Source organism: Denticeps clupeoides, chromosome 13, assembly GCF_900700375.1.
Source record: "Denticeps clupeoides chromosome 13, fDenClu1.1, whole genome shotgun sequence".
In the NCBI taxonomy this organism is placed as follows: Eukaryota; Metazoa; Chordata; class Actinopteri; order Clupeiformes; family Denticipitidae; genus Denticeps; species Denticeps clupeoides.
In genome coordinates, this window is record NC_041719.1 from 7,511,047 (window position 1) to 7,536,902 (window position 25,856).

Sequence of the window (25,856 nt, forward strand, 5' to 3'; positions counted from 1 at the left end):
AGCCCTGGCACTTCGACCCTGAACAATCAAAGAGGAACGTAAAGAGCTGCTGGCTCAGACAGTTCCAGACGTCATCACGCATCTCCTTCCCTTCTGAAGGACAGGCAGCAGAAGGAACGCCTGTGGTTGCATCTTAGACTAAAACCAGGGCAGGAAAGAGTCAGCTAATCCTGCTTTTACGTAGCAGCCAACAGGGATGCGTTCATCCCCGTGTGTCACACTTGTGGACAGAAATGACACTGCAATGTTGAACTGAAGGGCTTTCCTGCAAAAAAAAAAAAAAAAAAAAAAAGATAGAAACTAAGATACTATCAAAAATGCAGATGGAATTACATACCTAAATTAATCTATTTTGTATTAAAAAAAAAAAAAAAAAAAAAAACAGCGCTAAATTTTCCAGACAAGATGCGTTTTTCCCGCCGTAACGAACGGGTCTGCCATGAGTCTTAAAAAAGAAAAATAAGAGTTTGCTTTGGCCCCAATCTCTGCTGCAGAAATCGAGGTGATATTCATTTGTCTCCCAGCATTCCCCTCAGCACCTGGCTAAAACAACATCGAGCAATGAGGGAGGAGAGGAGCAATAATTACAAACTCGCTGTGTGTGTGTGTGTGTGTGTGTGTGTGTGTGTGTGTGTATATATACGTGAATCAGGTGGGTGTAGAGTGGGTGTCAGGTGTAGGGGGTCTGTTGCAGATTTCGGCCTCTGTCTTGGCGTCCCATTCTGGGGCACAGTGCCTTGTGTCTGCTGCTCTCCCCGCTTCGGGCGATTGGGAGTCTGTGTGTGAGGTGACGGAGCTGTCACAAGGAGTGGCCTCGTCACCTCCCTGTGAACGCTCGCTGGCTTTAATCTCCATGGCAACAATATTGCCAGTTCCTCCGATCTCTGTGGCTTCGCCTGCATTGGCCATCCTGATCTCTGTCACCACGCTGAGGGCTGGTTCTTGTGCTCCGCCCGCAGCAGCTTCTCTTCGAGTCCCCGCCTCCAAGAGCGAACCCCGGAACTGAGGTGCCGACAGGGCTCCGGTGATGATGGCGGCAGTCTCCGCCATCCAGTCCAATTCTCTTGACCCGGAAGCGGTGGTGCCGTTAGGCTGGGGATCAACAGGAGCCAGGTCCTGGGCCGGTGGCGGAGCCTGAGCCTCGCCTGCCTGGTGCGCCTGGCCGTTGGTGGCTGGTCTGGTAGTGCCGGAGCCGGTGGCTGCGCTGGTAGTGTTGTTGTTCAGGTTGTCCTGCAGGGCCGTTTGGTTGGCCTGTCCTGCCTGCTGGTTCTGCAGCAACATCTCCTGGATGCGGATCTGCTGCAGGATGGCCGGCAGCTCGTAGTGGTGGAAGAAGTAAATCATGGAGTGCTGCGGCGGACCAGAGAGCAGGAATTAAATTACGGCTGTAGGCATAGCAACCACAGACAAACAGAAGGGCACTTTTTAAGTGCTTAAACTGCTTAAAAATCACATTTTCAGACAGAGACAGAGCATTCGTACACAGTACTCACCAATAATAATGAGTACATTTATTTGTATTTCATATTTAACTGCGTTTCATACCGATATACACACATACAGAGTAAAATCGAGCTGGTGCGCATGTGAGAAGTGTTGTCGATACATCCTGATCTAGTGTTTTTATCGGCTGTTTGAGTTGTGGCTGAACATCCTTTAGCTGTACACATGCCAAAGTGGATGTTTAAAGCGCCTAAATAATTCATGGCCAATTGCCACATCAACAGAAACACTTCGCTGTGCAAGACGACAGACTGTTACGGCTAGCTGATGGTAAAGCTACGGAGCCCTGAATCACTTATTATTAATTAGTGTTAGAGTAGGTACACATATATTTAAAATGCCACTGATTTCTGGGGCTTAAAATACCAAGTCACTTTTCAGGCAAATCTTTCAGGTGTATACTAAAAAAGGTGAAGATGGCGACGAATCTCACCCTACACAACTACCACACATACCTGGCCCTTTAACAGAGGTATGTACACTTTTCCACTGTATCTTGGAGCATTTCTTTGAATACACCAGCTAGTTTGGCCTGGACGTGAACCAAGACGGCATCCACTGCACAATGATCACAGTCTGCTTCTCTGTGGATATCACCCATTTTCGCTGACATGCGGCCAACATTTTTCCACAGTACCTGGGATCCAAACCGTGAAGCAACACACCAAATGTTTTTATAGATGGTACCACACGAGTGGTATCAGTTGCAGTTGTCTGGGAATTTGGTCAAGTAGCAGCACCAGCACACAAGATTGGTATCAGGCCAATGTTTCTGTTGGGCTAGACAAGTCCAGGCATGCATTGACCCATAAACAGATAGAAACATTGCTTCTTCTTGACTGGTATTGAAAAATGCTCATACCTGAATAAAGAGCCAAGAGGTGACCAGAGCCAGGCTGCTGTACTGCCCGTTGAAGCGATAATGGTAAGCGTAGAACGCAAAGTGGTACAGGTAGAAAAACCTAAATAAAAGCAGGCATTCACAGACAAATTTGAATTAATTTCCATAGTACTAACCCATTCTTCAGACAGAGACCATTATCTTAAAAGAAACATGAAAAGCAAAGGTACCTGAGCCAATGGCGTTTGCTTGTGTTGGTATGGCAACAGATGGCATCATACTGGTCGGCCAGCCACACGATGAGGATGATGTAGAATGCAGTTGTGGTGTCATTAAAGAACTCAGACATGATTGCTTCCATGCCTAAGAAAAGGCATCAATATATAACTAACAAAGCTTCCAAACATTTCTGCTCAGACTCAGACAGTAAATTAACTTGTGCACTATTTAAAGAAAATGGATCCCTATGAACATTCAGGTTCAAACAAGAGAAGACACTTTAGCCTGTAATTACAAAGAGAAGAGATTCAGCTAACATCTAGTCAGTAACTAACTTTGGATAAATGAGTGTACTAAATGAACTGAACATAGCATAATAAAAGACAAATAAATATACTGTTCAAAAAATTTGATGGGTGCTCATCAGCAAACATGTCTTACCCACAAGAGCCAGGATAACAGTGAGTAGAGGGGCTGCGGGGAAGGCGATGGTCATGTTCATCTCCAGCATCTGCAGCAAGTCCACTACAGCACAAGAGGAGTGTGTATACCGTTCAGACATTACGGCATGAGATGAACTGGATTTAGGAGCATCAGTGTATGACAGTTTTATCTTATGCCACTAATACTACACTTAAGGACTCACCAATGAAGACGAAGATCTGATGATGAGAATAGCGCAACAGCATGGAAACAGACAGGGTCTAATCAGAAGATGGCGGAGAACAAACAGAAATGTTTTAGCTATTTAACATCAACACTCTGGCTTCTGAGAAGGACCATCACAATTTAAGACACTTACAAATATGACCATGATGACAAAGGCAGCCAGGTAAGAGGTGCGGGCCATCCACATACTGACAAATCGGTAGTGTTCACCAGACACCACGTTCCTCAAGAAGCCTGGAAGTAATAAACAACAGAGATCAAGAACAGACCTGACTCCTCTACTCAACAGAAATACTCACACCCCAGATCCTCACCTTTATTCTCCTCGTTCTCTGCTAGGGCTTTCACACTGGACATCAGGATGTCGTCGTAGCCAAGAAACTCATCCAACAGGAAACGGCTGAAGCCATCACCAAAACACTGGTCCTTCATCGGGTCTACAGACAGTACAGAAGACGCTCCTAGTTTCTGACTAGGTTTAGTTGCTAAATCTAGACTAAAAGAACTTCACTGGTTAATCAGCATTTCTTTCACCCAAGCTGCCATTAGAAAGAATTCAAAAATTAAAGATTTAGGGCAGTCAAACGTACCCAGGGTGACAACCATGACGGGAATGTTGAGCCGCTGTCGCGTGGTTGGTGACAGGCGCAGGAAGCCGTATTCCAGTGAGTACTCGACTATGTACTCTTCCTGTGGCCACACTAGAGGTGAATGGATCGCAATATTAAGTCCAATACTGAAGTTCACACAGAAAACAAACACCTTTTCCGCCAAAATGCACAACAATAATTTTTTTTAGTATTTACAAGCACAGAAAACTCATGCAGCCAATGGAACAGGCCAAACAACGTGGCCCAACTAAAAACTCTAAAATGGCTTCTGTAGGCCACAGCTATTTTGGACACACAAAGCTAGCATTGTTCAACACCTGGCCTGTGCACACACAAGCACACACAGTTACAAACACTGCTGCAGACCATAAGCCTTCCTTTACAGTGCCTACAAAAAAGTATTCACTTTTTCTTTTTTTTTTTTGGAGAAAAAAATGGATGGATTGAGAGTTTGCATCATTTAATTTATAGAACATGCATACAACTTTTTTTTTTCCATTGTGAAGCAAATAAATAGAACAAAATTACAGAAGACTTTGGCGTGCGAACTGTAAATGTTCAACCCCAGTTAGTCAGTACTTTGGATACGTCTATATGAGCTTGCCACATCTTGCCCATTCTCTAGCTCCTTCACGTTGGATGGTTTTTTGCTTGTGAACAGCGATCTGACTACAGATTCTCACTTGGATTTTGGTCAGGACTTTGACTAGGCCATTCCAACACTTTTATATGTTCCCCTAAAACCACTCGAGTGGCTTCGTCTCAGTTTCAGATCACAGACATTATCCCTGTATTTAGCACCATCCATCCCAGTCCCTGCTGCAGAAAAACATCCCCACAGCATGATGCTGCCGCCACCATGCTTCACTGTGGCGCTGGTGTCCTTGGGGGATGGGGCGTGTTACGCCGGACATAGCACTTTTCTTGGTGGACAAAAACAAACAAAAAAGTTCTTTAATCTAACTGGAGCACCTTCCTCCACACCAACTCAAAATGTGTCTTATTATTGTTAACAGTTTTTGGGGACAATCTCTTTCATAACGCCTACTCTCTGGAGCATTTTGCTCTGGAACTACTTCAAGGCTACCTTTGTGCTCTCTGCCACCTCTCTAATTAATGCCCTCCCTTGCCTGGTATGTGATTTTTGTGGGCGGTCCTCTTTTGCCATGTTTTTCCTTTTGAAGATTTGATGGTGCTCCAGGGCATCATTAAAAAAAAAAAATCATGACCAAACCCAGCCTTTTCAACGACTTTGTCCCGGACTTGCTTGGAGAGCATCTTGACCTTCACAGTGTGTTGTCACTTTGGCCAATCAGAGAAGGTGGGTTTATACGGACAGATCATGTGACTGTTATAATGCACACAGTTGGGATTTCAATTCCCTAATCCTGTGACTTTTGAAGATAATTGGTAGCATCAGAACTTTTTAGGTTCTTCATAGAAAAAGGGCATGAATATAAATGCACATACCAATTATTATTATTACTTTTTTTTCTAATTTCATTCCAAATTTTGTGCAGATACATCACATAAAATAATATGCATCAAATTTGGTATAAAGCCGGGGCAGTGTGGGCCTAGCGGTTAAGGAAGCGGCCCCATAATCACTAGGTTGCCACCAAGGTGCCACTGAGCAAAGCACCGTCCCCCACACACTGCTCACCAGGCGCCTGTCATGGCTGCCCACTGCTCACCAAGGGTGATGGTTAAAAAGCAGACGACACAATGACACTCACTTCACTTTAAAGCCAAAGGGGTGAATACTTTTTATACGCACTGTAACAGACAGCCCTTATTCACTACAGAAACCAATGAGGAAACCATCAGAGAACAGCAGCATGATAAATAGTGCGGGTGGGAATAAACAGCCATTTCGAACTGTTGTTTCTGACAGTTTCCAACCAGTCGGAGCTACAAGAAGAGCCTTTAGAAAAGGAGAGTGAGTGAACGGGACAGCATCAACTCAATGTCCTCAGGTTTATCAGGACTTTTTCAAGAGCTGAACGGCTTTGTGTCTGGAGCCAAGCAAGTGAGAGAGAGGAACGAGGGGAGGAAAGGGTGGATGGAAGGTGGGGTTTAATGACCTCACGCAGGAGGAGTGAAGGTTAAGCGCTGACTCGTCACTACTGTGCCAGGGGGGAGGGGCGGAGAATGGCGGTTTACCTGCCCGTGTGAGCATCTCAATCTCCGAGACTGTCTCCCGCAGCGGCTGCATACCTTTAGTGGGCGCCTGGCTAAAGGTGAACTCCGCCGAGTCGTTCAGGCTGAGGGGCTGCTCCCCAGCGCTCAGCGAAGGCTTTAGCCGTGGCTCAATGTCCAGCTCATACTGCCAGAGGAAAAGGGAATTAGTCTGATATTTAAATAACCTTTAAATAACCACTGTGCTGCAAACTTCCTTACTGAAATAGAATGGCGATTATGAGTAATTACGACCCAATTTCTCACATGCTTCACGAAATAACATTTTTATATTCCAAATACATTTTTGAAAATAACTGCATCTGCAGACTGCAAAAAAAAAAAATCATCATAACCGAGGAAATAATCAATCGTGGGTTTCGTAGTCTTCACTAAAAGGGACTCACATGCACAGATCTGTTGTCAAACATCTCCAGGGTCATCTCCTCCTCCTCCTCCTCGTCCGGCGGCAGCGCCCCGTGCTCGCTCAAGACCCCCGGCTCTCCCGCCGGCTCCTTGACCAAGCCCTGGAAGCCCTCCGTCTCGTAGAACTGCAGGAAGATGGGCGTGCGGCTGGAGTTGCGCTGGATCTCCACGCGCAGGATGCCGTCGCGCGGCCACTTCTCCCGCACGTGCTCCAGGCAGTTGATGGGCGACCGGGAGAAGGCTATGTGGATGTAGGCCAGAATAAACAGCACGAAGAGAGCCTGTTCGACCAAAGACAAAATGGGGCAGGAGACTCAGAGACAGGAAGTCACATGCGATGGCGGATTAACAGAAAACGTTAAAGCAGCATTCACATTTACATTTACAGCATTTATCAGACGCCCTTATCCGGAGCGACTTACAATGAGTAGTTACAGGGACAGTCTCCCCCTGGAGACACTCGGGGTTAAGTGTCTTGCTCAGGGACACAATGGTAGTAAGTGGGATTTGAACCTGGGTCTTCTGGTTCACAGGCGAGTGTGTTACCCACTAGGCTACTACCACCCTTCATACCTACCAGCACTCATACTGTACATTCTGCACGTTTTTCCACAGATAGACAATTACAGTAACAATCGCCACTTGATCCGGGTCTTTTCATTTCAACCCGCCACACTAACCGTATGGGCTGCATTGTGACCTCTGAATGGAAACGTGCATCACACCGCAGGGTGGCTGCCAGTTCCCAGCTTTAACGCGTGCTGCGAGACCACGGACGCAACCGCGCTGCACCCGTGTACCGTTATTGGGGTGGTAGTAGCCTAGTGGGTAACACACTCGCCTGTGAACCAGAAGACCCAGGTTCAAATCCCACTTACTACCATTGTGTCCCTGAGCAAGACACTTAACCCTAAATTGCTCCAGGGGGGACTGTCCCTGTAACTACTGATTGTAAGTCGCTCTGGATAAGGGTGTCTGATAAATGCCATGAATGAATGTAAATGTATTTTATACAACAATGTCTGTGCTGAGTTTTGATACGGCAAAAATCCTTCACATTTCATTCTTGCTCAGATATCAGGTCAAAGTAGGAAAAAAACTGAAATCATTGTTTTATGTAACTTACATAGCTACTAAAAGTGAAATATTTCCCATCATGCCCATTGCCATGTCTGCCTCATTTTCCAGTCCAAGTCCGTCTGAAGCATGCGGTTCTGTCGGAGCACACTTACATAAGCACCAGCCTGGACATAACCAGTGAACTTACAGCAGACCACGCAAAAATCATGCTGCTCCTTCCACTTAAACCCCGTACAATGGCCTACTTTCCCTCAAAAAACAAAAAGATTGAGCGGCTGGTGGACAGAAGATGGTGGTAGTAGCCCAGAAGAGCCAGGTTCAAATCCCACTTACTACCATTGTGTCCCTGAGCAAGACACTTAACCCTGAGTGTCTCCAGGGGGGACTGTCCCTGTAACTACGGATTGTAAGTCGCTCTGGATAAGGGCGTCTGGTACATGTAAGGGCCGCAGTTTCAGAGTCGTGCTCAGGAGCAAAAACATCTCTGGGTTGGAATCTGACTGGCTTTTTTTAAGTGAAGTGATTGTCACATGTGATACACAGCAGCACAGCACACGGTGCACACAGTGAAACTTGCCCTCTGCATTTAACCCATCAGCCTGAGTGAGCAGTGGGCAGCCATGACAGGCGCCCGGGGAGCAGTGTGTGGGGACGGTGCTTTGCTCAGTGGCACCTCAGTGGCACCTTGGCGGATCGGGATTCGAACCGGCAACCTTCTGATTACGGGGCCGCTTCCTAGGCCACCACTGCCCCCCTTATAAGATCAGGGGAGACCGCGAACGCAGCCCCCCACTACCAGAAATTATGCAGTCGAGATTCCCACATTTGGGGAATTCGCAGGGGTCACCACAGCCGAAGTGCTTGGCTCGGACCAGGCCGACACAAGCAGTAACTCCCGCGTCTTGCTGCAAAACTGTGACACTTCAAGTATGTAAGCACTACTAACGGCGGGGGTCCCCAAAAACCGGCCATCCGGGGCGGGGGGTGCACTTACTTTCAACAAGACGAAAAACTCGAAGATCCTGCGGAAGGAGGGAGGGAAGAGTCTGGCGTAGGTGACTGCCATCTTAAAAAACAGGGCGTGGAACAGGCGGTCCCGCACGTTGATGAGGGGGTTCTGGTTGATGTTCGGGTTCCGGATGCGGTTCCCCGCGCCGTTGTTCAGGGGGACGTTGTTGTTGTTCCCCACGCCAGCGCCTCCGTTGTTGTTGCCCTGATTCTCCGACATTTTTTTTTTTTTATCTCTTTATTATGACGCTGCTGAATAAAGTCGGGCGCGGATTGCTTATTTCGGACTGGTATTCGAGGCAAAAACGGCCCCGTTTACACCCAAGCAGCCGCGTCCCGGAGACCCCCGGAGACCGTCAACCTGGTTCTGAACAGGGCCGAGCCGCTCCCGATCACCATGTCGGCCGATGCCTCGGTCACCGGGCAGCCCCGCTCACGGTTTCGGCGTCCCGGCTGACTGGCTACCGCTCGCCTCGGTACTTTGGACTTCGGAGGAGCCAGATAGGCCACAACCGTGAAGAAGACGAACTACAAAAAGAATCTTCTCTCGTCGTCCGTCCCCGTTCGTTATCTCAGCGCGTCGAAAAGGCGAAACTTAACCACCATGTAAATTAGGCAGAAAAATGGGCTTTACGGGCGCAGTTTAAAAAAAAAAAAAAAAAAAAACGAAAACGGAGGACCACGCAACAAATACGCAGTTGGGTCGGACGGGAGCCCGCGACCGCGCTCCGTCCGTCATCGACGACGCTTTTTCGGGAATAAAGAGCGGGACGCGGGCGGCACGCCGGCCGTACGCGGTTAAAAAGTTCGTGGCTAATTCCGCGGTTGTCGTTAGCTACCTGGCTAACGGCGGCTAGCGGCTACTGCTAGCCGGAAGCCGAGTCTCCATGGCCGCCGCTCGATGCAGAAACCCGGGTCGCGGCTACACCTCGCCGCGAGTTTTGTCGTCTTCGGGAACTGCTCGCATGGTTTTTTTTTTATTTTCTCTCTTTCTCAATATCCTCGATAAATGGCGTGTGGTTGTAACACCGCGCGGCTGACTTGCTGGCGGACCCCGCGGAGCTGTTTACACGGCGGCGTCCCTCAGACCGGAGGCAAGTAGCCGGACATGAGAGAGGAAGAGGAGGAAAAATGGAAATCAGAGCAAGACGGACGATCGGGGCGGTAGAGGTGGCGCGGAGAGAGCCGAGCCCCATCTGCAGGTGGATCATCCACAGACCACGTCTCCTGTTTTACTTCTCAAATGCGTACGTCTCTATACACGCTGCATGCAATAGCTACATTCTTTTGTTTGGGGTTTATTTATATAATAAAATAAATAAAATGAAATGTAATAAATAAAAACACATTTGTGAACATTCGATGTGTTTTCTTTATTTTCATGACCATTTACATTGGTAGATTCTCACCGAAGGCATCAAAACTATGAATGAACACATGTGGAGTTATGTACTTCAGTGAGAATCTACCAATGTAAATGGTCATGAAAATAAAGAAAACTCATTGAATGAGAAGTTGTGTCTTTTTGGCCTGCACTATTTCGTACAATACTTTTTTTTTTTTTACTGTTTTTTTTTTTTTCTTTTTTTTTTGGGGGGGTATTTTATTGTATTTTTTTACTCTACAGGCCTGAATCACTCAAAAGAATCACCCAACAATAGCATGGAAGGAAACATACATGAAAACATTGTCCCTCGGGGACAAATAATGTTCTTTGGATTTAATTGAACGTTTAAACCAGTTTTACTATTTCAGTCCCTAATTATTATAAATACATTCTTTATATTTCAGATACATGTGTATGAATAATTTTATTTCTGTGCATTATTTTAATTATTTTATTAACAAGTTTCATCCTGTCCCGTAGGTGGCGGTATTTCATTTTACGCACTGCGCTGTCCAAACATGCGCAGCCGAAGAAAAAGGAGGTTCACGGCGATACGAGCGCGTTTTTAAGTTAAATTTTCGAGCTTGCGTGTTTATTCTGCTGAGTCTGACTGCAGCGGCCCGCGATGGAAGTTGCGTATGTTTGCGAGTGGGAGAAAAGGCCGAAAAGCAACCACTGCCCCTCCATCCCTCTGGTGAGTGCCTGGTCGTGCAGAAACCTCATCGCCTTCAGCACCGATCTGAAAAATGAGGACGACGAGAAAGGTACAGGTCAATTTGTTTTGTCCCCTGTCCTACAAAGTTATTCTGAAAACGAAATGTGCTGTTTAAGTCCATTACCAATACAACATAACCAACAATACAACGCTAACCAATTTAAATGATTTTTTTTCTATCAGATCTTTGCCACATGATCCACATCATTGATACTGAGCATCCCTGGGATGTGTACTCAATCAACTCGGGCCACACCGAGGTGATCTCCTGCCTGGAGTGGGACCAGGCAGGTAAGACAAAGTCCCCATTAAGAGCGTTTGATGTTCTACTTAGTTGAATGGGGTCGGATAAAATGTTGTAAATGATCTGGTGTGTGTGCGCGCATGCGCTGTGCTGTCCTGTCCTGTAGGCTCCAAACTCCTTTCAGCTGATGGTGATGGGCAGATTAAATGCTGGGCCATGACCGAACACCTTGTGAATAGCTGGGAGAGCACCCAGAGCAGCTCTGTGGAAGGAGACCCCATTGTGGCTCTGTCCTGGCTGCACAATGGTGTTAAGTTGGCTTTGCATATTGAGAAGGTGAGGTCACCACACCCTTACATCACCATTTTATTCAGTCTCACATGTGAGCATATCTACACCTATGTCTTCATGAATAGTTTTGCGGTTACATTATTAAGCAACTGGTTATTTTTGTAATATACCCCTACTTTGCACATTTAATGACTGATTCTGAAGATGTATGGTTTTCATATATTCTATGATTCATTGAGACTTTCCTTGTACGTTTTTCCAGTCTGGCTCCTCTAACTTTGGAGAGAAGTTTTCCCGTGTGAAGTTCTCTCCATCTCTCACATTGTTTGGTGGGAAGCCCATGGAGGGCTGGCTGGCTGTGACTGTGAGCGGGCTGGTCACCGTATCGCTGCTGAAGCCCAACGGTACCCTCCTGAGCGCCAGCGAGAGCCTGTGCCGCCTGCGCGGCCGCGTGGCTCTGGCCGACATCGCCTTCACTGGCGGAGGGAACATTGTGGTGGCCACGACCGACGGCAGCAGCTGCTCGCCGGTACAGTTCTATAAGGTGTGCGTGAGCGTGGTGAACGAGAAGTGCCGCATCGACACCGAGCTCCTGCCCTCCCTTTTCATGCGCTGCACGACGGACCCGGTCCGCAGGGATAAGTACCCTGCTGTCACCCACTTGAAGTTCCTCACACGGGAGAATTCGGAGCAGGTGAAATATATTATTCATACCATGGTTGTACCGTGGCCTTTATGTGGCCATTACGTTATCTGTGATTGATAATGCTATTATGTTTAGTTGCATAATGCCGGTCAACATACCGTGCCATGTTGTGATCTAATTTTGTTCTCTTAGGTATTGCTGTGTGCCTCCAGCCCGACGGGCAGTATAGTGGAATGCTGGTCATTGCGTAAAGAGGGTCTTCCCGTCAATAATATTTTCCAGCATCGTTCACCAGTCTGTAGGTCATCACTTTTTTTTTTTTTTTGCGGACTAGTTAGATGGAATCTGGATTTCTCAATAGTTCTGGATTTCTCCAAGTTGACCCATTTTTTTCCTTCTTTAAGTGGGAGAGAAGCAACCCATGATTCTGAAATGGCGCATTCTCTCTGCCACCAATGATCTGGACCGGGTTTCCGCTGTAGCACTTCCCAAGCTGCCCATCTCCATTTCCAACACTGACCTCAAGGTGGCCTCAGAAACCAAGTTCTGTCCTGGTCTGGGTATGTAAATTTACCTCAGAATATTATTAAATGAATATTGTTATACTTCTTTGGGGTTTCTGTAATATGAATATATTTCTTATTAAATGCATTTTTTATATATTATATTATATTATATGTGTGTGTATGTGTATGTGTATATATATATATATATATATATAAATTTACAGAGATAAGTCTGTGAAGATTCTCAGTCATCCAGGTGAAATTGTCTGAAAGTGAAGTCATGGCAAAGAAAGAAGTCCAGTTGCCATGACTCAACTTTCAGACATTACAGAGACAAGGTTTTAGAAAATCTATTTGGAAAATACTTTACTGCATTTTCAAATTATTGTCCAGGTAATTTTGTGCAGTTTAAAAAAAAAAAATGGTTGACTAATCGTAACTGCCATCTCTATTTACTGAAACCGCAGGTTTGGCCCTGGCATTCCATGATGGCAACATTCATATTCTGCACCGACTTTCTCTCCATACCATGGGTGTCCACTACAGTTCCTCTTCTGGTTCCTCACAAAGGGTCGGAGAAGAACCAAGTATTAAGAGACAGCGCACGGGTGGCCCAATTATGCACTTCAAAGCCCTCCAGTTCTCCTGGACTTCACTCGCCCTGGTTGGAGTGGATAACCATGGAAAGGTGTGCAGACAGTTTACCTGATTTCCCATTCAAATGCCAAATCAGTGCTTGACTAGTCCTTCCGAACTGTCCCCTTTAGCTTCACATGATCCGGGTGTCTCCCTCCATGGGCCAAATATTGGAAATGAACACATTGCTGCGCCACCTGCTGTTCCTGTTGGAGTACTGCATGGTCACTGGGTACGACTGGTGGGACGTGCTGCTCCATGTCCAGCCTGGGATGGTGCACAACTTGGTGGAGAGACTCCATGAGGAGTACATGAGGCAGAACCAGGCCTTGCAGCAGGTAACACCTAATGTTACTTTGGATGTCTTATTGAACAATAACATTTTGGTCACAGACCGTCAAAAAAATGTGATTTCACTTTCACAATGAAAAGAGGATCATGAAAATGGCACTATGTACGGAATCATTTCTGATGCAGTTGTGGTTCCTTCCCATTTTGAAGGTCCTGTCCACGAGGATCGTGGCAGTAAAAGCCTCTCTGTGCAAACTGTCATCTGCCACGGCACCACGGGCCTGCGACTTCCACGCCAAGCTGCTGCTCATCGCCATCAGCTCCACCCTCAAGTCTCTGCTGAGGCCACACGTCCTCAACACCCCCGACAAGAGCCCTGGTGACCGGCTAGCAGAGATCTGCGCAAAGAACACCGACACAGGTAAGCGTCACAAGACCACCGAACAGTTGTGTTCTGTCTGCTCTGTCAACCTTATGTTTGCTCCATCACATTTCCTTCCTCTCAGCACGTCTTCGAGTCCCTACCGAAAACTGACAAAGCACTGCTAATACAGACATGTGCTCAGCACGCCCACGCACGGCTACAGTGTGCGTCATCTCGTCTCAGGATAATCTCATCTGCGTCCTGCGGGGACAGATTTAAATAAATAAATAAATAAATCTGATGACTTTTGCTCCTTTAGATATCGACAAGGTGATGATCAACCTGAAGACAGAGGAGTTTGTCCTGGACGGCCCTCCACTGCAGTCCCTGCAGCAGCTCATTCAGTGGGTGGGAGACTTTGTCCTCTACCTCCTGGCCAACCTGCCCAATCAGGTGAGCGTACCCAACCATTTTTTTTAATAAATATCCAAAATTACCATCCTGTTTTAGCTCATAATGTCTCAAATTAACGTGCTGTGAAGCTAATGCGCTCTGTTTTTTTGGCAGGGTTCAATCGTGCGCCCAGGGTTTGGATTCCTGCGTGACGGGGCTGCGCTGGGCATGCTGAGGGAGATGATGGTGATGATCCGTATCTGGGGGTTACTAAAGCCTGGCTGCCTGCCTATCTACACCGCAACCTCCGACAACCAGGACAGCATGTCCCTGCTCTTCCGCCTTCTCACCAAACTCTGGCTCTGCTGTAAGAGCTGCATTAGAAATCATATAGTATAGATATACCATCTCACGGTGACAAATGGAGTTACGTTTCCTCGCTCGGCCTGAAGCTCTTTTCTTCCTCCTCCGTGCAGCGAGGGACGAGAGCCACCCACAGGAGCCGGACGAGTCTCTGATTGACGAGTGCTGTCTGCTGCCCAGCCAGCTGCTGGTGCCCACCATGGACTGGCTGCCCATCAACGACGGCATCATCACCAAGATGCAGAGCAAGCACTCACTGCGCCTGCAGTTTGGCAAACCCTACACACTGCCCGGACTCAACAGCTCCACCCAGGTGGAGATTTTCAGCCGGTGAGTGTACCGATGCCTAAATCAAATTGATTCACGTGAGGCGTCTATGCGGGCCGGGGCAGCGTAGGACAGTGTCACGATTCCTCTGTCGGGTGTCCCTACAGGAGTCCCGGCTCACAGCGAATCGACAACCTGCGCTGCCTGCATATGGGTGTGTGTCCCACAGAGGACATCAAAGCCTGCACCAGGTGAGATGGCATTTCCACCGCCAGCTTTTATTTCCATTTTTTTTTTTTTTATTATTTTGATGTGCAGAGGTGAGTGGGCAAGGTTTGACACAAAAAGCACGTGTTCACGCTTCTGGTCAATTAAAATAAATATAAATAATTGAATGACCAGTATTCAACACAGTTGTATAACATTTTGTCTCTCAGGTGTGGCTGTGTCACCATGCTACGCTCGCCCAACAAGACCAATGCCATGAAGCAGTGGGAACAGCGCTGGATTAAGAACTGCCTGTGTGGAGGTCTCTGGAGGAGAATCCCGACCACTCTGTCCTGATTTAAAGGACCAGTCAGCATTTTCTCTGGACACAATGCATGAAAGTCTTTTTAAGTTTGTCTCAACTGTTCTTTTTTCAGTGTAAATATGATAAATGTTTTATATACATAGTTTGTCTTTTGTCTTTATATGTGTAAAATAGAATCTTGATATGAATTTCATGTCCAGTTGGTTGTTTTTCTTCCCCCCTTCATCAGAATTCCATATAACATGTTGATGCCTCCTAAGGGGCGGCAGGGGCAGTGGTGGCCTAGCGGTTAAGGTTGCCGGTTTGAATCCCGATCCGCCAAGGTGCCACTGAGCAAAGCACCATGCCCAGACACTGCTCCCCGGGCACCTGTCATGGCTGCCCACTGCTCACCAAGGGTGACGGGTTAAATGCACAGGAAACGTTTCACTGTGTGCTGTGCTGCTGTGTATCACAATGACAATCACTTCACTTAAAAAAAAATTAGTTCTTTACTATTTTTTCTTTACTGTTCCATATACTAACATGTAAGGAAGCTTTATGGCCACATTGTGGCAGCAGATCTATTGGGAGTGGCTCTCCTAGCCAGTCATTATTCTGGGCTTTCCCTGTTGTGTCTATTAAAGTCAGGGAGCCAGTAAAAAAATCTGAAATATTCTCCATATAATCTCATATAAAGTCATGCATACACTCATATTCTTATATTTGAGTTGATGTAGATTAGCTGATAATACAAGTGGAATTTATAAGATCATTGTGCTCTGAAATCAGACAGAAGCTGGAGGACCTGTCCCACTGGGACCAGCTGTGCTCCTTGTATGTGCCCGTCCAGGCATCCGTCCATCTGTCCCTCAGCCGACGTGCAGGGGGGACTGGAAGGAATCAACCAGCCCGCCATCGGTCGCCCTCGGCCATATACAACGGAGCTGCAGGAGAAGAGAAAGTGTCTCTCCACCAGCCGGGCCTGCCTAATGCATGCAGCGTAGCGAGAAGGCAGTTTCCTCGGATCGCACCGAGCTGATGAGGCAAATAAATCTGGCTGAGCTGTGCCCTTTCATTTGGTTTTATGGGGGTGTGGTGGCTTGATAATTTATTTTTATCAATGCTGGTTAAATTTCCATTTTAGTGTATTTCAGACTAAGAAACACAATGTACTTAAACTTTCCCCCAGACGACAAATCCAGTCACTTAATTTGAGATGTTAATTGAGGGGTGTCCATTCTTAAGCGTTGATTTTTAAGTAATTCAATATTTACCTAGAGAATGACTCCCTGACATGCATTGTCCAATTAATATTTTCCATTTGATTATAAGTGGGAATTCGTGACACTTTAAGGATTGTGAAGGGTGATTAAAATGTAATATCTCACCTTGACAGCAACACACATTCCCAGAATGAGAAAAGGGTCCCCAGAGGCTCTCTGGCCCTTGTGGCGCCCCCGAGGAGAAGAGCTGCTGGGTGCCATTAATGGACGATTGTCTGATTGTGGCTCTTTATCCGGGTCGCAGCTGCGGCCGCTCAGCATGGATGCACCAGGACCCTCCTGCAGAGTCCAGCCCCAAGTAATATGGCCCACCGGTAATGTGGCCCCGGCTTCAGTCACCATCGCAGCCGGAATGCTTGCTGTGTGCGCACATCCATTAATAATTTAAAGAAATTCATTGCGTCAAGCAGCCTAATGATGGGGAGCGTCTCCGCACACCTGCATGATGGTACGATGGCAGGCATGGGTGGGTTCAGGGTCCACGTGCTAGATCCCTCCTCAAACAGCAGAACTGAAAGGGTGGTAGTAGCCTAGTGGGCAACACACTCGCCTATGAAACAGAAGACCTGGGTTAAAATCCCACTTATTACCATTGTGTCCCTGAGCAAGACACTTAACCCTGAATGTCTCCAGGGGGGACTGTCCCTGTAACTACTGATTGTAAGTCGCTCTGGATAAGGGCGTCTGGTAAATGCTGTAAATGTAAATCTTGTTATACAAACTCCCAACAAGGCATGATGAAACGGTATGAATGCACATAGTACAATTTGACTGGTGACTCTGCAAACTGCCAACTTTCCAGCATCAGCACAGATTCGATGCTTCTTCCAAATGCCACAATTAAGATCTGGGCTGGTTTGGTTTAATTTACGCGACTGAGAATGAAGCCACGGCAGTTTAAACATTTTTTTCTTTGGTTTATGATTGTGAGACCCATGCAGGCGACGAGCAGCGGCGGTGGGTGTGTTGGGAATGAAGAAACAGAAAATAAAACCCACCACCGACACCCCCCACCCGCACGCACTGCCGTGCCGATTCCACGTCCACGCACGCGCGCGCGCGCACACGCACAACGTCTCCTCCGTACCGCGCGCCCACGCGCATCCCGCGGAACAGGGAGAACGCGGGTTTTTTAATATATATATATATATATATTTTTTTTCTGTATCCTCCCACCCCCCGACCACGGATGACTGGGGTGGTTCCCTACAGAACGTACCTGCACCGACTCGTGACTGCGCGGGACCGTGGCGACAGATTCTGCGTCTTGGCCGCGGGAGGTGAGGCGCCGTCACTGTCGTGTTTTATCGAACATTGTTCTAACACGCGTGCAACACTCGAGACCGCACAGGCGTGATGTCGCATTGGCGGACATTGGCGACAGTTCTCAACTGCGGCAACTCACGCACGTCACGGGTGTCTCTTCATTGCATTGTCTGTGTGTGTCTGTGTGTGTGTGTGTGTGTGTGTGTGTGTGTGTGTGTGTGTGTGTGTGTGAACCTGATTTATGAAATTTGCTGGTTTGCATTTTTGACGGAGAGCCCGATTGGATTGGGACCGTGATGAATGCCAGAATATATATTTGCTTATGAGTAAATCGTTGAATATATATTTCTGTTGCTGTCGGTTGCATTTAATGCCCGTCATCAGATTGCATTCATTTTATTTTATTTTTTTGTTAAAGTTACGAATGAACTGGCTGTAAAAACGTACTGGTCCCTTTCCATCAATCCACCCATCATCCATTCATCCGTTCAGCAAGGAAACCCTGCCACCGAATTGGAAGGAGTTCCTCTGTGAAATTTCGGTGACAGTCACATCTGGTGTCTGTAGTGAACAGCAGGTATGCTGTGGTCGGAGCTATGAGCGGAAGGCGAATCGCTGTCTTTTAAAATGTGTAATATGTCTTTTTTTATGGAAATAACTGTCTGGAAAACTGGAAATAAATGCCATCAACGCAGATGTCCTCTTGGCAGAGCGGGTTCATTTCTGTCCTACAAGATGAGCATCTTGGAGCCCTGATAGACATCCCCTTGATCCTACCTCCCCACACCCACCCTGCTCTCTCCACCCTTAGTATTGAGACAGACTGCTCCGCTCCTTTTCTACAGAAAGCCATGGATGCCTTCTCTATTGCTGCAGAGTCTGCTGATTGGTTTCTTCTCTACAGATTACGGCCAGTTCGGGTCAAAATGCCTTGAATTTAGCCAGACACCATTACTCAATAATGCTGGTGGTAGGACGTCTTGAGGATGCAGGCAGTCTAGCTGAAAAACATGCTAAGCATCTTGAAAAACATATTTAAAAAAAATTCTTAGCATCAAGCTCATTTTGGAATCAGAAGTAACAACACAACACAAAATGCAATGGGAGCCTCGGGGGTCTTTCAAAGAAGAGGACAAAAGAATGTCTAGAAATAAGATGGATCACAAGATTATTGAAAGAAGTAAAAGAAAGAATACATTGGAAGTCAATAGAAGGTAGAAAATGTTTAATCCTTGAAGGTAAGCTATATGTTTCGACACTAGGGGGAATGATTGCAGTGGGAATATTAAATGCACGTCATTGCTCATCCCCAAAAAAGGCGTGGTTCTGCAGGTGGTGACCACAGACCACTTCTCATTTCCTATGCTTTCTGGCTGATGTTTTGGTCACTGTTTTGGTGCTTTCACTCTAGTGGTAGTATGATACAAAGTCTACAACCCACACAAGTGGCTCAGGTAGTGCAGCTCATCCAGGATGGCACACCAATGAGAGCTGTGGCAAGAAGGCTTGCTGTGTCTGCCTGCGTAGTGTCCAGAGCATGGAGGCGCTACCAGGAGACAGGCCACTACATCAGGAGACATGGAGGAGGCCGTAGGAGGCCAACAACCCAGCAGCAGGGTTGCTACCTCCACCTTTGTGCAGGAGGAGCCCCACCAGAGCCCTGCAAAATGACCTCCAGCAGGCCACAAACGTGCATGTGTCTGCTCAAACGGTCAGAAACAGATGCCATGAGGGTGGAATGAGGGCCTGATGTCTTCATGTGGGGGTCGTGTTTACATCCCAACACTGTGCAGCACGTTTGCCAGAGAACACCAAGATCGGCAAATTCACCACTGGGGCCTTTGCTCTTCACAGATGAAAGCAGGTCTTACAGTCTGAGTCTGGAGACGCCATGGATAACGTTCTGCTGCCTACAACATCCTCCAGCATGACTGACAGTGGGTCAGTAATGGTGGCATTTCTTTGGGGGCGCCACACAGCCCTCCATGTGCTCGCCAGAGGTAGCCTGACTGCCATTAGATACCGAGATGAGATCCTCAGACCCCTTGCGAGATTTGCTGGTTGAGATATGCTGGTGCCGTTGGCCCTGGGTACCTTCTAATGCAGGACATTGCTAGGTTACCCAGACCTGAGTCCAATTGAGCACATCTGGGACATCATTTCTTGCTCCATCCACCAATGCCATGTTGCACTGTCCAGGAGTTGGCAGATGCTTTAGTCCAGGTCTTGGAGGAGATCCCTTAGGACACCATGCACCATATCATCAGAAGCTTGTCCAGGTGTTGTAGGGAAGTCATACAGGCACTTGGAGGCCACAAACACTACTGAGACTCATTTTGACTTGTTTTAAGGACATCACATCAAAGTTGGATAAGCCTGAAGCGTGTTTTTCCATTGATAATTTTTGTGTTTTTTGTCAGTAAAGAACAAAGTATTTAATCTTTAATATTCCCTGTATTTTTTTGAGCAGCGTGTTTGTTTTCCTTATGTTGAACACTTATGGGCCTGGCTTCCGTGTACATTGTCAGTTGCATCGGCTTGATTGACAGGGGCTAATTATTTTGCTCCTTGAAAAGATCTGACAATGGACAGCTGCTCAGTGATCGATCCTGGCTGCTTGTGTCTCTGTTGGTTTGATTGCCTTCCAGCTCAGTGGTGAGGGAGCTTATTATCAACCGAGTTCTACTTGAGCTGCTGACAGCCGTCACCATGATGTCATCAAGGGAGAAGCCGAAAAAGAAACCGCCAAAAGACAGTTTGACCCTTTTGCCATGCTTCTATTTTGTGGAGGTAAAACATTTTTGTTATGAATTCTTTTCATATCAGGCCATATTGAGTTATGTGGATAGATGTAACCGTGCCCTTTCTCCATGATGCAGCTTCCCATCGTGGCTTCCTCCATGGTGTCTCTGTACTTCTTGGAGCTGACTGACCTGCTGCAGCCAGCCCAAGTGGGCTTCCGTTGCCATGACCGCTCTCTCAGCATGCCGTATGTGGATAGTGGAGATGAGCTGATCCCATTGCTCATGCTGCTCAGCCTGGCCTTTGCCGGCCCTGCTGCCTCAGTGGGTACCTTCTACCCTGGCTCAACTAATCTGCCACACTTAATATTTTAGCATTGCCAAATTGTGAAGAAATCAAATAAACCTGCAGTCAGTAGTTAAGTATACGTTGCTATAGTTTTACTCATAAGCATAAATTAGACAGCTTAGTTTAAAAGAGCAAATTAACATTAAACAAATGACAGCTATGGTTTACTTTTTTTAGTGTACTTTACTCAATCCTACACAGGATAAGAAATTTTAACATTAAACATAAATATAACATTTACAGCATTTGGGTGGTAGTAGCTTAGTGGGTAACACACTTGACTATGAACCAGAAGGCCTAGGCTCAAATCCCACGTACTACTATTGTGTCCCTGAGCAAGACACTTAACCCTAAGTTGCTCCAGGGGGACTGTCCCTGTAACTACTGATTGTAAGTCGCTCTGGATAAGGACGTCTGATAAATGCTGTAAATGTAAATATAACAATGTTAACAGGCTTTGTTAATGTCACATTATTTTAATATTACCTGTCCATGTCCTCTGCAACTGACTAAAGTAGACTATAGCTGACTATAGCTATTTTGTAATTTAGTGGAGTGAATGAAACTCAAAGTAAGAACCCTGGGTAGTTTCATCATCATCATCATTACAACTGCTTGATAATGATACATGGATGTGTGTTGTTCCACGTCAGATCATGATGGGGGAGGGTCTGGTCTACTGTATGCAGTCCCGCCTGAAGATCCGACCTGGCAACGAGGGCAGCATCAATGCCGGTGGCTGCAACTTCAACTCCTTCCTTCGCCGGACCGTTCGCTTTGTGGGTGTGTCATCGTCACCCGTCCACACGCCATGTGTTCCATCTGTCCCTGGAGAAAGCTCTGTGTCTCTCTGTGTGTTTGCCTCAATGCCCACCTCCACCCTCTCTGTTTCTAGGTGTCCACGTGTTTGGGCTGTGTGCCACCGCCCTGGTCACCGATGTCATCCAATTGGCAACAGGCTACCATACCCCCTTCTTCCTGACCGTCTGCAAGCCCAATTACACGCAGCCTGGGGTTTCCTGTGACAAAAATCCCTACATCACTAAAGATATCTGCTCAGGACAGGACCAGCATGCCATCCTATCTGCCAGGTACTGCAGTGTCCTGTGAAGTGACTGTCGGAGAGATGTGCAAGAAAACTGAGATATGCTGTAATATTTCTGGCACCTTGTCATTCATAAAGCTGCGTTCCTGCTTTTTAACAGGAAAACGTTCCCCTCCCAACATGCAACGCTCTCTTCTTTTGCTGCTGTGTACATATCAGTGAGTAAAAAAAAATCCTTTTTTTATAGTTTGGGGCAAACGGTATCAGTTTAATCTTAATTAGCGAGAAAGGGAACGAACGTCCCTAATGGCACCAGTGATAGCGTCAACTCTGGGAAATTAGCATGCCAACAATGCGCTGTCACTGTGCAGATGCGGTCCAGAGTGAGTCTGCTAATATGAATGGAGCGTGTCGTTATGTCTCTGGAGCAACTGTCACGTCCCTTTCGTCTCCTAGATGTACTTCAACTCCACCATCTCTGATAGCACCAAGCTGCTCAAGCCTGTGCTGGTTTTTGCCTTCGCAATCGCCGCTGTGCTGACGGGCCTAACCCAAATTACGCAGTACCGCAGCCACCCCATCGATGTCTATGTGGGATTCTGCATTGGTGCTGGCATTGCTATGTACCTGGTGAGTAAAAAATTATGAGCTTAAAAAAAGTTATGTCTTTGTACATTTAACTCTTAATTATTCAGCTCTGCTAATGCAGAAGACATTTTTGCATGCTCAGATCGGTCAGCTATTCAGTATGCGCCCTGTCTTTCCTTTGTCCCTCTGTTTCAACGCCTCTGATTCTTTCCTGACTCAAACTGCTTTCATGTCAATTAGACTCACTTTCTCTTCCCTGAGTTTTTGAGAGTATCTTCTTCCTTCTCGCTTATCTTATTCCCCATTTCTAAATTAGCCCTGAGTGCACCCCATAATTCTTGTGTTGAGATAAATGTCCAAGTCAGCATTCCCATCTGAGCCTGTTCCTCTGAAGTGCAAAACAGAGTGAAATGAACTGTGCGTACCCAGAATAATAATAATGCAGAGATGGCCAAGAGCAATGTAAAGGTTCCCTGAGCCATCATCTACATATCTTTGTTCCAGGCTTTTCACGCTGTGGCCAACTTCAAATCGCCTGAGGATGCTTTGCCACCGGCAGCCTCTCCATCCCCCCAGAAGGACGCCCTAAGAGCCCTGACCCAGCGAGGCCATGACTCTGTCTACCAGAAAGGCCATGCCTCTGAAAGCAATGAGGAGATTACCTTACCTGCACCCCTGGGAGAAGGTCTGAACCGGCAGATCCAGCGTGAAAAGGCCTCCATGGGCAGCCTGAAGAGAGCCAGCATGGACGTGGAGCTCCTGGCTCCACGCAGTCCCATGGGAAAAGAGACCATGGTGACCTTCAGCAACACGCTTCCCCGAGCCACAGCCATCAACAATGGCCCAGAGGAGCCCACTCGCCGTCTGGTCACAGTCCCAGTGCCCATAGACCCCATGCACTCCCAGCAGCTGGTGTCGGAATGGAAGCAGAAGTCTATGGAGATGCGTGGCATCAGCCTGCGGGACGAGGAAGAGGAACAGCAGCAGGAGCAAGAGGATGGCAGTGATGATGACTCAGACGATGGCGAGGACACCATCACTGAGGAGGAGACATCAACTGCAACCACTACCCTCTACCCTGCCCCACAACCCAACAAACCTCTACACCCACCATCAGGTGCTCGAGTTGTGATCCCCGCCAGGCCCCCTGTAGCACCCCATATACCTGGGGATGCGCCCATACGACCCCCGCCACCAGTGTCACCTAAAAGTGCCAGCACCCGTGCCAAGTGGCTCTCCATTACTGAAAAGAGTGGTGCCACGATGCCCATCACCCTCCGGGCAGCCAGCCAGCCTCGTTTAATGCAAGTCATAGCCATGTCCAAGCAGCAAGGTCTCCTCTCCAGCTCTTCTAGATCCTCTGAGACCACCTCTTCCTCATCTGTCACCTCATCCTCCACCACAGGCACTGACTCTCCTCCCTACCGCCCCCCGTCGGACCGAGACACCTCCAGCATTATCACAGTGGACGCCCATGCTCCACACCACCCTGTGGTGCAACCAGCCACCAGCTGTGGGAACCCGTGGGAGTGGAGGGGACCAGGACCCCACAGCAACATCGCTTCTGACCACCGGGATTCATACGAGCTCAACGATCTCAGTCGCGGCTATCACACGGTGAAAAGCGGCCCCGCAGCTGGAGATGTCCACCAGCCCCGGCACCCCGACCTCCCTATGGACGGTCGCGGCCGCGAGCACACCCTGCGACTCAAGACCCCTCTGGTTCTTCTGGAGAGTAACCCAGGACCTGTCGAGCAGGACCCCTACTACAAAAAACTGCCTCCTGGACATAGGTACAAACAATAACTGAGACAATTGTTGAGATCATTCACAGCACATTAACTAAAACAGGGGACGTCACCTGCTATGCATCAACTGAACTTTGGTCCGTAACAATGGAACCGACTGCATGCAAAGGAAATATTCGCTAATGGGAACTACCTGCCACATTGTGGACAAAGCACAAAATGAAATGAAGAGAGACATCTTAAAATGCCCCTCCAAAGTCCTTGAGTGAGAAGATCTGCATTGCGCTTCTTTAGAATCAGAGTGATTCGGGACAACACGACAAGACCACAGTATCTCAATAATGGAGTAAGGATCCTGGAGCCATTTTTCTACACATTGATGTGCTTTCATTGATGTGCGATTTGTTCTTGACTTGTTGAACTATTCAAACGCTCAAGAACTCAGGCTTGTTGAAGGATTGTGTAATATGGGATTGGCGTTTTTTTTATCGTGGCCTTTTCTCTGTTGATACTTGATTTAAAGCACACGTGTGAGTGTTTGTAGGGGCATGTTCATCTAGGTGTGTGTGAGGTGTGTGGACTTTAGTGTGGGGAGAGTGTGGGGTTTTTAGAGGTACAGTTTTAGCAGCTCTTTCCTACAGGAGTGGGAAATTAGTGGTGGATCATGGACCAAGCATCTGCCAAATGACTGCACTTTTGAAAGCACTTATGGAGAATGGATAAAACTCAGCTAAGGAAAAGAAAAAAAAAAAGACCCTTGAATGTAACGGGTGACATGGATCATGGGGACAGCCGTATGGACTGTTCATAATATAGCTTTTCACGTTCCATGTTTCTGTGTTCTTGCGTATTTGCAACCTGAGCTGAAGTCGACAGGCTACTGCATGTTACATGTGTGGTTGTTAATTTGGAAAAAAAAAACATGTGAGAACAAATAAATGAATAAAACAAGGTCTGTACGCTTTTTCTGAATTAGACTCAACCAGATACACCATGGTTTGTGCACAGAACCAAATACAAGTCTGGTGCTACTTTGAATGCGTGCACAGATATAAGACTTAAGATATGTGCCAGTGCAGTGCATGGAAGAAAGAAAATATTCTACTCTCACATTTCCGCACCCTTTATCCAACCTGATCAGTTGTGCAAATACTTTTTAATTGAAACCCATGAATTATGAGCTTGGTCAAAGCTCAGACAAGTTCATCACTACATGTCAATATTCTTTCACAGTTATTCCCTCACAGTAGAATCTCTAATTCTAACACCTACATGCATTTAATCAATTCTTCATGATGCATCAGAGATTTAAAAAACTGAAACTCAAACAGAAACAACACACACAATACATTACTAAAAAATGCCACCATGATTTGGTCCATTTGCTGACATTGTCACAGCCTGCACCCACCGCTGCAGTGGTATCCTCTGTCAGCTGGGGGCAGCGTTCAGCTTTCACCCCAATCCAGGAATATTGCCTGGCACGTGTACCCACATCATCCCTCTTTCAACGTTGTTCTATGTGTGTTCAAGAGCCTCCTACCTCCTGCCTCTCCAGCTGCGTTGCCAGAGGTCTTTGATGACAACCCAATAGCCTAGTTTCAGACTGTGTCGCTTCAAGAATTGCATCCTCACACCTCCAAGGTCATGAGTTTGAATCTGGTCCCCGACTGTGTGTGTGTTT

At 47.1% G+C, this 25,856-nt stretch overlaps 3 protein-coding genes, 1 long non-coding RNA gene and 1 pseudogene across 6 annotated transcripts; 2 read left to right on the plus strand and 3 right to left on the minus strand.

Moving 5' to 3' along the window:
- Positions 1-387: 387 nt before the first annotated feature.
- On the minus strand, positions 388-9,687 carry tmem259 (transmembrane protein 259). 2 transcript variants are annotated; one of them, XM_029000346.1, is made up of 11 exons: positions 8,522-9,687; positions 6,429-6,728; positions 6,007-6,169; positions 3,823-3,933; positions 3,547-3,669; positions 3,366-3,466; positions 3,210-3,267; positions 3,005-3,088; positions 2,575-2,707; positions 2,366-2,465; positions 388-1,350 (listed from the first exon to the last, which is right to left on the minus strand). In XM_029000346.1, the coding sequence occupies exons 1-11, from the start codon at positions 8,753-8,755 to the stop codon at positions 649-651; spliced, it is 2,109 nt and encodes a 702-aa protein (XP_028856179.1). In that variant the 5' UTR covers positions 8,756-9,687; the 3' UTR covers positions 388-648. The 2 variants fall into 2 exon arrangements, with proteins under 2 accessions (XP_028856179.1, XP_028856180.1); XM_029000347.1 differs by having other exon boundaries at positions 6,061-6,169; positions 8,522-9,679.
- On the minus strand, positions 8,292-8,444 carry LOC114802759 (uncharacterized; annotated as a pseudogene).
- On the plus strand, positions 8,783-15,262 carry med16 (mediator complex subunit 16). 2 transcript variants are annotated; one of them, XM_029000344.1, is made up of 15 exons: positions 8,783-9,782; positions 10,403-10,686; positions 10,821-10,928; positions 11,048-11,217; positions 11,435-11,866; positions 12,011-12,116; positions 12,223-12,378; positions 12,792-13,012; positions 13,092-13,298; positions 13,462-13,672; positions 13,935-14,068; positions 14,183-14,375; positions 14,485-14,701; positions 14,806-14,889; positions 15,076-15,262. In XM_029000344.1, exons 2-15 carry the CDS (start codon positions 10,548-10,550, stop codon positions 15,200-15,202), a joined length of 2,505 nt encoding a protein of 834 aa, XP_028856177.1. In that variant the 5' UTR covers positions 8,783-9,782; positions 10,403-10,547; the 3' UTR covers positions 15,203-15,262. The 2 variants fall into 2 exon arrangements, with proteins under 2 accessions (XP_028856177.1, XP_028856176.1); XM_029000343.1 differs by lacking the exon at positions 8,783-9,782 and having other exon boundaries at positions 10,152-10,686.
- On the minus strand, positions 10,137-17,856 carry LOC114801886 (uncharacterized). Its single transcript, XR_003751640.1, has 3 exons — positions 17,655-17,856; positions 16,541-16,985; positions 10,137-10,661 (listed from the first exon to the last, which is right to left on the minus strand). It is a non-coding gene; the product is annotated as an uncharacterized LOC114801886 (long non-coding RNA).
- Positions 17,518-25,123, plus strand: plppr3b (phospholipid phosphatase related 3b). The gene is made up of 8 exons (XM_029000345.1): positions 17,518-17,715; positions 20,350-20,491; positions 20,581-20,766; positions 21,445-21,574; positions 21,687-21,882; positions 21,997-22,054; positions 22,293-22,466; positions 22,929-25,123. Exons 2-8 carry the CDS (start codon positions 20,411-20,413, stop codon positions 24,228-24,230), a joined length of 2,127 nt encoding a protein of 708 aa, XP_028856178.1. The 5' UTR covers positions 17,518-17,715; positions 20,350-20,410; the 3' UTR covers positions 24,231-25,123.
- Positions 25,124-25,856: the final 733 nt, after the last annotated feature.

Bases quoted from the DNA above. Each gene is read 5' to 3' on its own strand.
- tmem259 (XM_029000346.1), bottom strand. From the start codon at position 8,755: ATGTCGGAGAATCAGGGCAACAACAACGGAGGCGCTGGCGTGGGGAAC. The intron at 3,089-3,209 runs GTGAGTCCTTAA...CTTGTGCTGTAG, and splicing joins TCAGATCTTCGTCTTCATTG to TGGACTTGCTGCAGATGCTG. The intron at 2,466-2,574 runs GTACCTTTGCTT...GCTTTTATTTAG, and splicing joins AGCAAACGCCATTGGCTCAG to GTTTTTCTACCTGTACCACT.
- med16 (XM_029000344.1), top strand. From the start codon at position 10,548: ATGGAAGTTGCGTATGTTTGCGAGTGGGAGAAAAGGCCGAAAAGCAAC. The intron at 10,929-11,047 runs GTAAGACAAAGT...CCTGTCCTGTAG, and splicing joins CCTGGAGTGGGACCAGGCAG to GCTCCAAACTCCTTTCAGCT. The intron at 12,379-12,791 runs GTATGTAAATTT...CTGAAACCGCAG, and splicing joins CAAGTTCTGTCCTGGTCTGG to GTTTGGCCCTGGCATTCCAT.
- plppr3b (XM_029000345.1), top strand. From the start codon at position 20,411: ATGATGTCATCAAGGGAGAAGCCGAAAAAGAAACCGCCAAAAGACAGT. The intron at 20,767-21,444 runs GTGGGTACCTTC...GTTCCACGTCAG, and splicing joins TTGCCGGCCCTGCTGCCTCA to ATCATGATGGGGGAGGGTCT. The intron at 21,883-21,996 runs GTACTGCAGTGT...GCTTTTTAACAG, and splicing joins CATGCCATCCTATCTGCCAG to GAAAACGTTCCCCTCCCAAC.